The 14,652-nt window shown below is 39.5% G+C and overlaps 2 protein-coding genes across 4 annotated transcripts; one reads left to right on the top strand and one right to left on the bottom strand.

The window, feature by feature from the left end:
- Positions 1-1,453: 1,453 nt before the first annotated feature.
- Positions 1,454-8,117, bottom strand: LOC143862268 (red chlorophyll catabolite reductase-like). 2 transcript variants are annotated; one of them, XM_077373276.1, is made up of 3 exons: positions 7,797-8,111; positions 5,693-6,377; positions 1,454-1,766 (listed from the first exon to the last, which is right to left on the bottom strand). In XM_077373276.1, the coding sequence occupies exons 1-3, from the start codon at positions 8,040-8,042 to the stop codon at positions 1,651-1,653; spliced, it is 1,047 nt and encodes a 348-aa protein (XP_077229391.1). In that variant the 5' UTR covers positions 8,043-8,111; the 3' UTR covers positions 1,454-1,650. The 2 variants fall into 2 exon arrangements, 1 of the variants encoding a protein (XP_077229391.1); XR_013240244.1 differs by lacking the exon at positions 5,693-6,377 and having other exon boundaries at positions 7,797-8,117.
- A 1,317-nt stretch (positions 8,118-9,434) lies between these two features.
- LOC143861846 (protein FAR1-RELATED SEQUENCE 5-like) lies at positions 9,435-14,262 on the top strand. 2 transcript variants are annotated; one of them, XM_077372789.1, is made up of 4 exons: positions 9,435-9,777; positions 11,394-13,745; positions 13,821-13,890; positions 13,992-14,262. In XM_077372789.1, exons 2-3 carry the CDS (start codon positions 12,012-12,014, stop codon positions 13,863-13,865), a joined length of 1,779 nt encoding a protein of 592 aa, XP_077228904.1. In that variant the 5' UTR covers positions 9,435-9,777; positions 11,394-12,011; the 3' UTR covers positions 13,866-13,890; positions 13,992-14,262. The 2 variants fall into 2 exon arrangements, 1 of the variants encoding a protein (XP_077228904.1); XR_013240034.1 differs by lacking the exons at positions 11,394-13,745; positions 13,821-13,890.
- The last annotated feature ends 390 nt before the right edge of the window (positions 14,263-14,652 follow it).

Genomic DNA, 14,652 nt, shown 5'->3' with positions numbered 1-14,652 from the left:
CCGGAAGAATGCCAAACTGTCACCATGTTTTTATGGGCCTTTCCAAGTTTTACAATGTACTGGGGCTGTAGCATATAAGTTTATTTACCACTTGGTGTCGTCATCCATCCAGTTTTTCATCTGTCTTACATTAAGGAGCAACTCGGTACGAAGGATCAAGTTCAAGCATCTCTTCCGGTTTTGCACGATGAGTGTGATCATTCCGCAAGAGTTTCTCGATCAGCGAACAAGAAAGCATAAACAAGAGGTGTCGATCCATTGGCAAGGACTCTCTCCTGCTGATGCCACATTGGAAAATATCGAAGAAATGCGGCTACGTTCGACAGATTTGGCCCTTGAGGGCAAGGGCAAACTTTAGATGGGTGGACTTGTTACAGGCACAGGTTATCCTCTTAGATATCCACATGTGCATATCTTAATAAGGCTATGACTTACCCAAGTTATTAGTTGGAGTAATTCTAGGGATTTTATGTGGGTGGATTAGTAGCCAGGTTACTAGTTGGAATGATTTTAGAGATTACTTGGTTATTTTATTGGAGTAGTTTTGAACAATTAGTGTAGGGGCAGAAGCCAGGTGTGTCGTAATAATGAGACGTGGGGAAGCTGTTCCAAAAGATTTTCAAAGGGGGAAAAAAGCTGTACCAAAGAAACAAACGAAGTACAAACAATTGATGATTCTTGAGATGATAAAATTGGGTTAATTTGGTAACAACTCCAGGGTCAGAGATAAGTCTGAATTAGCTCTGGACTAACCCGAAAATGTGCCTCACATACACCCTGGCTACCAATTCAATAGGTATGCATCTATCAATCTTGGATGGCTGTGATACTCTCTGTGAGTTGAAAAGAAAATTCTGTGAAAAGGGATTCCCAACTGCTTGTATTAGGCTGCCATGGGTTGAGTTCAGAGGACAGGTTTTCCCACTAAATTGAATTTAGGGCTTAGGTAACTCTCGGTCAAGGAGCTTGATTACCCAAACACCCACTATTTCAAGACCCTTTGACTATACTGAAATTGTTTTGCCAATTTAAGGTTCTGGAGTGGCTCTCCTAGTTGAAAGAGAGGACTTGTGTGGGATGGGAATATGGTCGTTCTCAGGCCTGAATAGAGTGTGGGCTGAAAAGAGCATTTAAACGAACACTTTGTCTTCAATAGATGAACCACAAAACAAGCGAGGGGAGAGGATGACCGGCCTCTTATGGGAATGATGTTCGGTTATTTGCAATGGTGGGGATACCTTCCTTTGAATCTCTTTGGGTTCAACCCAAGATCAAAACAATTGCAATGAAATTCGTTGGTGCCAGATTAATTGGAATTCCGCTCTCAGATATAATAGCACTATTTAAATCTGGGTCTATGCAATTCGCATTATCTTGAGGATTAATGTGGAGAGGCAGTGAAGGACCTACCACAGACTAGGCTCCATTATACTCAATGAAAATGAATTGAACGAAAAGGCACTGCATCAATCTATGTAATTCCCTACATATCAATTTTATACATTAAGAAATTGCATAAATTCCACAAGGATAAAGAAAAATACTCACTGATCACAAGAACAGATGTAAGAACATATGTAGGAGATTAGTCAAAAAGCTACCACTCTAGCCTGCAATGACAAGTCACATGCCAAATCGGAACTAGGGTCTTTATATTGCTCTCTTGCCTTGTTTTTGAAGCCGCTCGGAGCGCCGGACTCTCTTCGGTCGGTCCATTTGACGCTGGTGTTCTTCTGCAATTCCATCGTCAGTAGCACCGGGTGTCACTACATCAAAAATGGATATAGTGAGTTATCATAAGTCTTTTAAGTGTAGCTTGACTTCTGTTTTTTTTTTTTACCTGGAATTTTGCACTGAGGTCCCGGGACGGACCCGATAATTTTATTAGAAAAATCCAAAGAACAAGGCCCATACATGCTTACAAAACAATGAGGACATGTACGTCTAAAGCTTACTCAAAAGCAAGAAACGAGATCAACCCTTAAGATGGAGACTAGGGATCCCCACGGTATCGCATCTCATTGCTCCTTTTGCCTCTTTAGGGAGATCACTCCAAAAGAAGAAATGCTGATTGGTCTGACTTTGGCATGCTTCATTGGCCAAAGCATCTACAACTTGATTGCCCTTTCGATATTCATGAGAAATAGTGGGGGTAAGCTCTTGCATAAGGGAGGAAATACATGTCTACTAGCACTTTGCTATCAAATTCAATCTTAAGTTGTTTTATATCCAGAGACTTAGCAAGTCTTAATCCTTCTAGAAGGGCCAGTGGCGGAGCCAGGGGGCAATTGTAACACCCCCCCCGGCGGGGATTTTTGCCGAATTTTTTTTCTTTGATATTTTTTCCTAAAAGTTTGCCCCTCTTTAATTTCAAAATCCCGTCTTTGAAGTGCTATCCATTCGAGTTTATTGCTAACCACAATTGTTTCCAAAATCGCTACTTTTAAGGCATTTTTAAAGCATTTAAGTTCTTCTTTAGTGCATCCCTTATAACAACTTTCGCCTCTATTTTCAAATGCCTATTTTTAAGGCATGTTTACGACATTCTCTCTAACCAGGCTTTTTTTCCCATTCGCTAGGTTCACATGTTTGATTGGGAGGCATTTAACTGCCTATTTTTGAGGCATTTATATTGTTTTTTGCTGCCACATAGATTAAGATGATACAAAAAGTACAGTGGGCACGCTTCATAGGATGATCCAAACGGACTAAACCGTTCATTTGTCAGGCCACAACATAAATAGGTTTTCCCCGTAAAGAATCTCCATAGGATACCCTAACCCTCCCATTTGTAGAGGGACTGCCCATTATGGAAAACTTTATAAATTGGAGAGTTAGGATATGGGGTACACCCTATTTACTTTGTGGCCTAACTCAACAAAAAAAGCGGTTTGAATCATCTTATGAAGTGCGCCTGACCGTACTTCTTGAAAAATACTGGACTTCAACCCCACGGCCCACACAACACATAAAGTCTCCCCTTTCCTATTCATGAATCCTATTTCTATGTTCCAATTTTCTTTTTCTTTTTTAAAATGTCATAACTAAAAACTCAAAGTAATTATTACAATACCAAGCTAAACAAAAGAAAATTAGAGTGTTTTCATTACTAAATGGGGTGGTCAAATAAATATGAATGGTATTTTTTCAAAATAAAAATAAAAAACAATTTGAATTGAAATTTATGTCAATTTTTTATCTTTTTTTATAATAATGTATTAATCATCATATAACCATCATTCTCTGCCCACCCTAGAGCAAATTCCTAGCTCCGCCCCTGAGAAGGGCCCTGCCTTCTGCTTGCATATTGGATCCTTCACCATAAATGTGAGAATGCCATACACATCTTTGCTTTATCACTTCTAATAATGCCCCCTCCGCCCGACTTTTCTAGATTACCTTTAGATGCTCCATCAACATTTAGCTTGAACCTTCCTATTTATGGCCTCCTCCACTGAATAAGACTAATTTTATTGCCTTTGTGATATTGGGGAGTAATATCCAACCATCTTAGAACTTCACATTCAAAACTGTTATTGGGATGTAATGTAAATTTCTTACATATGCTGTGATCCATTCTTTGACTTTCCAAATAATGTAATTAGCACTCTTGGCTTTCCCTTCCCATCTCCTTACTCACCTTTCTTTCCGTAGCTCCCACATGATGAACATGGGAATGCTTCTCACAATGACTCCCATGTTCTTGTATCTTTTTTTTCTTTGCCATGCGAAACCATATCATGGCTCTATGAAGTGCTGTATAGCAAATATCACAATCGATCTGAAATATTACCGCAAAAGCCTTCCATACTTCAATTGCCATGTCACCGCATACAAACAAGTGATTTGTGTCTTCTTCTTTGGGTGCTTGCAACAATTACACATAGATGCGAAAGGGATATGAGCACTTTTTACTCTGGCATCTACACTTATTGCTTCCTTGAATGTCTTCCAGATATGAACACTAATTTTGGGAGGGATTTCATCCCATATATAAGTCGCCCATTCGATAGTTGAACTTGACTCACGCACAACTTTCCATGCCGTCTTAGGCTGAAATTTTTCACATTTGGATGGGCTCCATACCAACATATCTTTGCTACCATTTAAAGGAATATGAGTGCTGAGAATATGTGTGCATACCTGGGGAGGAAGGAGGTTCCTCACTTGGCTCAAATTCCAGTTTTTTTATTATTATCAAGAAGTTCCAAAAACCTTGGTATTAATATTGATCCCTATTCTGTTGTCTATATATTCAATGAGGGGCTGATGTCCTATCCATTAATTAGCCCAAAAAAGAATTTGTCCATGCCCTACAAGCCATCTACTACTTTCTAGCCATTTTCCTTTGATTCCTAGTATGTCTCTCCATTGCCTAGATGTTGTCTTTCTAATAGGCACAACATTTAGATGACTATCTTTGGTGTAGATAGAGTTCATGAATTTGCTACAAAGGGTAGTGTTCTCATGGAGCTTATGAAATGATTTTAGCTTGTAAGCAATACAATAATCATACAACGATTTTGTTCCTAGGCCTCCTTCCTTCTTAGGTTTGCATATGTCACTCCAAGATACCCAATGATGCTTTCTTCCAAATTCTGAATGACCCCACCAAAAATTGGCCATGATACTATTTATTCTTTTGATGACTGTTTTAGGTGGGCTTAATGCTGCCAAAATGTACAAGGGCACACTAGACAGAACATGGTTGATAAGAATGAGCTTTCCTCCATTGGATAGAAGTTTGGCGTTCCATCCCTCCACTTTTTTCTGAACTTTTCCTATCAACTTATCAAAGTATTCTATCTTCATTCTTCCCTTGAAAATGGGAGCTCCAAGATAATAGATGGGACCGTCCTTATGGGAAAAACCTGTGGCATTGGCAATAATCCTTTGTCTAGATATAGATGCCTTATGAGTGTAGCTTGACTTTAGGAAGTAGTTATGTTGAGATTTTAAAGCCCGTATAGTGAGTTATCAGAAGTCTTTGAGTGTTGCTTGACTTTAGGAAGTTCATTATGTTGAGATTTTAAAGCCTTTATAGGTGGGATCACTATGTATTTTGAGTAATGTGTGAATTAATGAATGAAAAGTCTTTGTCGGTAATTTTCCCGCAAAGCAAACCTGTTCATAGCTTTCTCTGTTATTTCAATCTTTCTATCTTCAATCTCTCTACATCCTACCCCATTAGCCTTTTACATCATTCAACAAAGCCCTACGGCCCTACGGGATTAGAAGGGAAAGCATCAGGGTAAAAGAACCCGAGCTGCTCAAGAGTTACATAACATAATGTGAGTATGCCTCATTTTGCCGCATCAACAGGTTACCCTAAGCTCATAAATTTTCTTTATTTGCAGAAATTAAAGTACCCTAATGGTGAAGGATAATCAAAAACAATTTATAGGCTGCCACATTCTTCTAGAGTTTGATCTATATCTATACTCGATAATGAGATGCATTGTAGTACATGATTCTATAGTTGGCTCTCCAAAGATGATTCTAACAATCGCAACTAAAAACGGATAATTCTGCATTGAACAGCCACAAATATTGACAATTGTCCATGGGAGATCCAGTGTCGCAAACCCAGTCAGTTATAATGGAAGTAAAAAAAGAACAATAGATATTATTATGTAGAACTCAGTACATTTAGCAAACTAACATTATTAGAGTTATTTCTTCTCCTACTTACCGCCTTTCCTGAAGACTTTGAGTAGAGCATCCGTAACCCGTCTTGCAATTTCAGGGCTGAATAATAACGGCAAGTTGTCAGCAATGTCCATAAACACCGGGTACCTCTTCAGAAAATTATCTCTCCTAACCAAAATCTCCCTCTCAATCTCTCCAATTTCTCTTCTCCCAACACAATTCTCCAACCAAATCCTCAGCACATCCTTCACAACAACCCCAACATGGTCACTCAACATCTCTTTCATGTCTCCATTGCAGTCTATGCGCACTAAAATGGCAGTGGGAGACATATGGCTTCGGTTATAAAGAGATGCAGAGAGGAAAGGTTGGCTTTCGGGGAGCTTCTCTAACTTCTGCGTTTGTTTTTCAAGCAGGGTGTCTTCGTAGAAGATCTGGAGGTATTCTGGATGAAGAACAAGGTCTTTCCGTGGGATCAAATCCATGATGAGAATGAGAGAATTGGGATGGTATTGGATGAATTCCACGATGAGGTGTGGGGCGTCGGTTGTGGGTTTCAGGATCGCGAACAGGGTGGTCATGTCGAGATAAACAGATTCAGATGGGAGAGAAACAGAATCAGATGGGAACTCAGACTCAAATGGGGACTCGCAATCGGAAAAGAAGTTGAGAAAAGCAGACTCAGATGGGAACTCACAATGTGTCCAATATCCCACCATGAAATCGATATCTAATAAATTAGATAAGAGACAAAATCAGAAAACTTGAACTGAATGGAAATCGATTTGTTAAAAATCAGATAGAGGAGCAGAATAAAAAAAACTTGAATTAGAATTTTTATTTGATTAGAGAGAGATTGCCAAATGGATTTGCGAGTGCCCAATCTCATGGACAAGATTAAAGATATGTGTTTGTATGGTGTTTTTTCATTTTTTCTCATTCCTTGAATCACGAACTATAGAGGAACAGAAAGAAAGAAAAAAAATTGAATTATGTTTTTTATTTGATTTGACAGAGATTGCCATACATTGGGCGGGAGTCTCGTGCATTGGACCACCCTTTTTGTTTAGACAGAGAATGCCAAAGGGCTTTGCGACGGCCCATGGAGACTAGCCAATCTCATGGACAAGATTAATGATATGGTGTTTTTTTTTTTTCTCATTCCTTGAATCGCCAACAATTTGGCGCATCATCTTGCCAAATCAGCAGCGTCTAACAACTGACTTTACTTGGGGCAATCTTTACTGCCCCAAGTGCACTTGTAATCCATTTTTTGATGAAATTGGTATCTTCATTAAAAAAATTGATTACGCAAACGGGATTTGCTAACTCGTTATTAGGGTCTGTATTGTTACACAATTTCTGGGGTTTACTAGGTGTTTTGACTGGTTTTGGGGTGTCGCATCATCTACGAGTTGTGTTTGGTGGCATGTTTAAATTTAAACTACCTGGAGACTATTTGTTTTGTCTCCCCTTTGTCTCCTTGTCTACCCATGCAAGTGGTTTTTTGCTAGTAGAGTCTTGGGATTTTGCACCTCTCTCCTCTCCCTATGTTGGTAATGACACTTCTACTCCCCCTTATTTTGGCAATGACACCTCCACACTAGGAAACTACTTCAATTGAACACCAAACGCTACTTGTCACTACTCTACGAGGAGACTACTTCATTACTTGCTATACATGTTGACTAATTCAGTTCTAATTCACCAGTACTCTACGAGGTAACTACATGCAACCACTCTCAAAACTCATGTAAAAGTATGAAAACATATGTAAAATGATTGTAAAATCAGAGAACTTGAAGTGGGTTTTTCTTCTGATGGAAACCACTCTGTATAAACTCAGAATCTCAGATAAGAGGGGAAAAAAAACTTGAATTGGGTTTTTGTTTTGAAGGTGGATAGAATATAAATAGAAAAGCAAAATCAGAAAACTTGAACATGTTGAAAATCAGTGTAAACAATCAGATAGAGGAACAGAAAAAAAAAAACTTGAATTGGGGTTCTGATTTGCTTACCCAGAGAAACAAATTAGAAAACTCGTACTGGATTGATTTTTCTTCCAATGGAAAAAAAAAATCAGATAAGAGGAACAAAAATAAAAAATATTGAATTGGGTTTTTTTATGGGCGATGGAATATAAATACCGTGGAGTCCTTTTGGCCGAGTCTGATGTCGAGGGCGCTTGTTGAGTCATTCTCGAAATAGGCGAGACCGGGGGGAATGGAAGAAGGGAGGAGTTGTGGGCCGAGATGGGTATCAATTGAGGCTAAGATATCGAGCATTAGATTGCGGTGAGAGGTGGAGACATGGGGGAATTCAATGAGTTTTGAACTCCATTTTTGGAGATTAGAGGAGGAGGTCAAGCAAGAGTTACAGCTCGTAAGACTCATCTTGTTTTGGAAGGAAGGCAAATTGGGAGGTTGGGGAATGTGGCAGAGAATTTGTAATAGTATTAATTAGTGTTAATAATCAGAGAATTTCTAGCAAAACGGGAACCATAACACAAAAAGAGACAGAGAGAGGAAGCACCAAATGTTGGGCAAAATTTTGGCTCTAATGAAATGACCAAAACACCACCTTAGTTCGTGGGTAAATTTTCAAAACAAACCTAACAAACTCTGGTGCCCCGATGTACCAAACGCACTCGGATATGCGTGTATTTTGATGCCCGGCCACCGAACTAGGATTCATGATTATTGGTCATCGATCTTCTTCCATGCTAGCTTCTTTGTCTAGTAAGTCCTCTTGCCGAGAACTCCTCGGATTGGGTCGGGTTTCTCAACATGAAACCTGACCTAACCCCAGATCCATGATTTCTAAACCCGACCCATGTTATTTTCAGATCCGGTGATACCCAACCCAAGTTGCAACCCTAGCGGTTAGCTATTACTTTGATAATTGACCCCTGACTTAAGGGGTTTTTGGTCATTTCAAAAGAACCCAAATTTTGACCAAACTTATTTGGTGCTCCCTCCCTTTCTCTCTTTATGCACGTGTAGCTAGGGCTGCAACTAGAGCCGGGTTTTACCCGACCCTCATCGACCCGACCCGAAAATAGCCTGGGTTGGGTTCAGGTTTCATGGGTTTCAGGTCGAGCCGGGTTGAGCATTCAAAAGCCCGCATGAATCTCGGGTCGAGCCGGGTTTGAAGGGGCCCGACCCGACCCGAGTTACATAAGTTATAGTATGTACATTTTTTTTCTATTGTTAGTTAAAAGTTAAAAGTGAAAACCCACGCACCCACTGTTATTGTGTGTGAGTGTAATTTATGCTTCTATGAGTTGAGTTGATTCAAGTGTTTGATTCAACATTGATTGTAATTACAACATTGTTTGATTACAGCATTGTTTGATTCAAGTGTAATGTGAGTGTAATTACATCATTGTTTGATTCAAGTGTAATGTGAGTGTAATTTCTGCTTCTATGAGTTGAGTTGCCTTGCCAAACAAGAATTTTCCGTAAAAAATTGCGTCAACGTGAAAAAACCCGAACCGACCCGACCCGACCTGAGATTTATCATGGGTAGGGCCGGGTTTGGGAATCGTGGGTTTTCCGAAAAAAAACCCGACCCGACCCGACCCGAGATATTTCTCGGGTAGGGTTGGGTTCTCCAAAACCCGACCCGAGTTGCAGCCCTACGTGAAGCCAAATAAGAACACTTCATTTTTATTGTTAGATATTAAACAATAATCCAACACCACAACTTTTATTTCCTTTTCTACACATTATATTATCTTGCTCTCAAACTAACATAAATATCTTCTTGTCGTCGCTCATTCAGTCTCTGAACTATGTAGAGATGGTCTCCCTCATCCACCACCCCCCTCATTTGCCTTTCCCAACCCCTCCATCTCCTCCCAGGACAAGATCGAGGCTTAGAACCTCCATCTCTTGCTCTATGACTTCATCATCTAATCCCCTCAAATGGAGATCAAAACTCCTTGAATTCCCACATCTCTCCACCTCACACCGCAATCTAATGCTCGATCTTTTCTCCTCAATTGATACCCATCTTGGCTCACAACTCCTCCCTTCTTCTATTGCCCCCAACGTTGCCTACTTCGAGAACGAGACAAGAACTTCCCTAGGCTCCCTTGACATCAGACTAGGCCAAGACGAATCCACGGTATTTATATTCTATCCACCATCCAAACAAAAATCAAATTCAAATTTTTTTTTTTTAAATTTTCTGTTCTCTTATCTGATTTTTTACTTTTTAAAATTCAGTTCAAGTAAGTTTTTATTGAGACCTGGACAGAACTCGCCAGTAAAACTACCCATTAAGGGGACGCTACCCAAGTCCTTCTAAGCACTTCTACATCTTTTCATTTTTCTGATTTCAGATTTACTTTGCTTTTTTGGACTCTGTTTGGATGCAGATGGTTACCATGTAGACTGGTAGTATAACTGTATAAGTAGTCACTCGGGAGGAGACAAACTTTTGTAATGTTTGATCTACCAAGGGTTTACTTGGTAAAATAGTGATAAGTAGTGTTTGGTTGCCAATCTCGTTAGTAGTGGGAAGGGATGACATTACCAATAGAGAAAACGGTTCCTACACATGTGTGTAGAGAACTTCTCTAAACATTAGAAACCTCGTCGGCACCTTATAACTTCAGCCGTTAGATCGAATTGATCTACACCATACCGGCTTTCATCGTTTTGGGTTTGAAAATTTGGGCACGAAATGAAACGAAGCCCAAAACTGAAAACAGAGCTTCTCTCGCTGGTTTTTTCTTCTCGCTGGAGTAAAACTCCAAACGAAATCGAAGTTTCGGGTTACATCTTCCACGGTAAGGGTTTCTCCACCTCTTTCTCTTTTTTTTTTCTTTTTGTTGTACTTTGAAGCTTCGATTTTGGGGAAACCCTGGTTTCAAACCCTTTGAAACCCATGTGTAGGAACCGTTTTCAGTTTTGGGTTTGAAACCTGGTTTTGAAAATTTTTGATGGAACAAAAAGAATAAAAATTGAACAGGTTTTGAAACCTGGTTTGAAATGGTTTGAAACCCATGTGTAGGAACCGTTTCAAAACCTGGTTTCAAACCGTTTCAAAAGATCATCATAACCTTTTGGGACACATCCGATTGAAGAGGAAGCTTAAAAAAAGGAGTGGCATTATCAAAATACGGGATTACAGCTATCATCTACGCCATGTTTGGCAACCATGAAAGATTCCCCCCAACACCCCACGCCCCCGCCCTCGCCCCTAAAGTAATATTCCATGGAAAAAAATCCGGTTTCCAAACATGCCATTTGTGAAAAAAAAAAAACATGCCAATTTCAGTCTTGACATTTTCAAAGTCTAAACAATATTACTGTGTTTGCAGCTCACATTTTAATGTTTATAAGTATTACCATCATCTATTTTACATGGAAAAAGAAAAGAATATGATCACCCACCATCGAGTTCCAGGAGACATCAAGGTAACAGCCCCCAATATGGGTGCATTTAGTTTCTGTAAAAGCTATTAATAGCACATAGAGATAGACAAAAGTTCCCCTAAGAAAATAATAGAAGAGAAATCCAATGTCAAGATAAACCTCAAGCATGATAGATTTAAATTTGAGTGGTGTAAACATGCCAACCTCCTATTGAGTTTCACAGTTGAACTTGTTAATGAGGAACCTGATTTCTGAGTCAAATCCATTTAAATTTAGTGTTTTGTTTTGTTTTTTTGTGTTTTGTTAACAAACTAAAGCCCTTTATTCTGTGTTTTGGTTTTGTTTTTTCCTGTGTAATAGGAAATGGATCCGTTGGAGCTCTCTATTGTAGAGGTTGATGAAAATAGATTAATTATGGTTGGTGATACATTGTCGCAAGCTGATAGGTTATGTGTTGATGAGGGAAATAGATTAGAGATGGGTGATGAAGAGGACCTTGCGGTTCCTCTAGATTGGGTTGATAATGACGAGGCCGGTACTGGTACCTCAGAAACACCTAATAATGAAGATGCGAGGAGTGTTTTAGCTAGCAAACTTTTTGAAGGCCAGCTTTTTGATAATTGTGAAGATGCCTATGCATTCTATAACTCATATGCGTTGACTATAGGTTTTGGAATTCGAAAAGGCAGGACTAATAGGTCGATAAAAACAGGTGAACCTATAAGGAAGAGTTATGTATGTGATAAAGAGGGATCTAGAAATCCTAATGATAAGAGACAGATTGGGAAGGATGTCAAGCGGCGTCGTGAAACAAGAGAGGGTTGTGAGGCAAAGATGGAGATCAATTTGACAAAAGAGAAGAAGTGAGAAGTTAGAATTTTTGTGGAGGAACATTGCCATGATCTTACATCTCCATTGAAGACATGGTTGCACCATTCACATAATACATTACATAAGAAAGCCTTATGTAAGAACTTGATGGATAAAATGCACAGTGATGGGTTTGGTCCTACTGGCATTGCAAGGGCAATTAACGCTTCAAACGATGGTTCATCTAGTGCTCTCACACCAGATCAGGTGTCGTCTCATTTGAGAGCACAGAGGGCTAACAACATGGGACGAGAAGCTGCCGCAGTAGCTAATCAATTCCAACAGAAACGAGCGGAAGATCCGAATTTTGAGTTTGCCATGAAGATAGATGTTGATGGAAACCTGAGATCGATGTTTTGGGCGGATTCGAGAGCCAGAGAGGCATACCTAACCTTTAGCGACGTAATTGTTTTTGACGTCACTTATAAGACGAATAGGTATAGGATGCCGTTTGCACCATTTACCGGCGTAAACCACCACAGACAGTCTACACTTTTTGGTTGTGCCCTCCTAGCAGATGAGACGGAGGAGACATTCACTTGGTTGTTTCGACAGTGGTTAAAATGCATGTTTGACAAAGCTCCAGGGTGTATAATAATTGATATGGATGGGGCGATGAGAAACGCGATTAGGCGTGTTTTTTCAAATACACGTCATCGCTTTTGCTCTTGGCACATTAGTAGGCATCTAGTTGAGCATGTTCCAGACATGCGAGATGCAACTACTCAGTTTTATAAGGAATACAACCATTGGTTTTATAGGAAACATAAAGCCGACAGTGAGAAGGAATGGGGAGCTTTGGTGGAGAAATATACTTTACATGAAAGACATTGGTTATGTAAGATGTGGGATTTACGAATGCACTGGGCTCCTGCTTATTTTAGAGACACATTCACAGTTGGAATGACTTCAAGTGCACGAAGCGAAAGCATTAATGCTTTCTTCGATGGATTTGTTAACCAAAGCACCACTTTAGAAGAATTTGTGGTACAATATGAAAAGGCACTTGTGGATCGGCGAAAAAAGGAAGCTGAAGAGGATTGGATGACTAAATCATCACATGCAGTATTGAAGACAAAGAGCACATTGGAAGCAAATGCTGCAAAGTGTTATACTAGAAATTTTTTTGACTTGTTCCAACTTCAATTTCTAGCGAGTATTGATTGTTGGGAGGAGAAGGAGAGTGAGAATGGGAACGTCACTGAATACAAGGTAAGAATGCGTAATGAGGAGGAGTGGAAGAGTTACAAGGTTATATATGATGTATCAGAAAGTGTTAATGCTACATGTGAGTGTGCGATGTTTGAGACCGCAGGGATTCTATGCAGACACATACTTCGCATAATGGATATGAAGCGTTTAGGTTCTATTCCCGAGCGATATCTCTTAAATAGGTGGACAATTGGGGCGAGATATCAAGTGAATAGTTTGGCATCTACAAGCATAGGAGATAGTGACGAAGTAACTTCATTTGAGAGATGGTGCATTACAACAAGGGTTCATAAAGTACTAGATGAACACCCGAGAAAGAAGAGTATTTTGAAGAAGATGGAAGAAGACTTAAATGTGTGGGTGGCGGAATGCGAACAAGCAAAGAAAGACAAGGAGATTGTCTTGGAAAGTAGTGGCAGTCAGGTACAATCCAACTATCCTCTCGAAACCCCCGAGATACGTATTCGCGACCCTCAAGTTGTGAGAACCAAGGGTCGGCCAAAAAATGCTACAAGGTTTAAATCTCCAGTGGAGGCCTCTCAATCTCAACCCAAGCAGCAAAGGACGTGCAAAAAATGTGGAGAAAAAGGCCATTATGCGTCCACGTGCAAAAACATACCCGAGGAAGAGGTATGTTTTTAAATCTCAATGTGTTTGTAATAATTTTTTCCAAATTGGAAGGTTTATAATATGTTTCTCATATAGATGACAACAACGAAGGTTATAGAGAAAGAGGTTAGAGTTGGCTAGGAGGACCACCGTTGGAGTGCACTAGGTAAGTGTTTACAATCAAATCTACTTCTAATAGATTTATTGAAACAATCATAATAAATTTTTGTGTACCACTGATGAATTTTAATCATGCATTTGATGCAGGTCAGTAGAAGAGGTCGGAAATTGGTCACCGAAGCTTTGGTGCAAATGATTTTTTTTGTTCACCTGCTATTTGGAAGTTACTTCGTCAAGTGCGATGTTAATCCATACAACTAGTGTTTGGAACTTACAATTGGGAAGTTATTCCATACAACTGTTCAACTACAGTGGTTTTTTTTTTTAATTCTGCATGCAATTGTACCCAATTTTTAGGATTTTCAATGTAAACATTTGGTGAATGTAAACAGTGTGGTGGTTTGGGCCATTTCATGGAGGATTTCCCTATTTTGTGTCAAGATTCCAAAAGAACATGTGAAAATCTTGCAGAGTTTGAAAGAATTTTCCCAAAAATTGAATCATCTGTTGTAAATCAACACTAGGCCATTTCTTAGATTGTTGGAACGAATTTCTGCATGTTTGGTTCAATTACATTTGACAACCAGTGTATTTACAGCTCACAAACAATGGTTTATTTACTATCTCTGTTGCCAAAACGTAAGTGACACTTGCTCTGTTAGTGAAACCTCCACTCATGCATGGAAATATCTGAAGAGTAAGGTGTTTTCTTGGAATATTATTGTCCACATCACTTCTGTTTGGAAATCATCTCTATAGAAGAAAGGAAACACGTGTCCTAATTTGTGCACTTGCAGCTGCTTGTGGA

Source organism: Tasmannia lanceolata, unplaced genomic scaffold (genome assembly GCF_043159265.1).
Source record: "Tasmannia lanceolata isolate RefF3 unplaced genomic scaffold, GAP_Taslan_0.1 ptg000037l, whole genome shotgun sequence".
Taxonomy (NCBI): Eukaryota; Viridiplantae; Streptophyta; class Magnoliopsida; order Canellales; family Winteraceae; genus Tasmannia; species Tasmannia lanceolata.
Note: the sequence above shows the minus strand (reverse complement) of the source record. Positions and strands in the feature narration are given on the sequence as shown.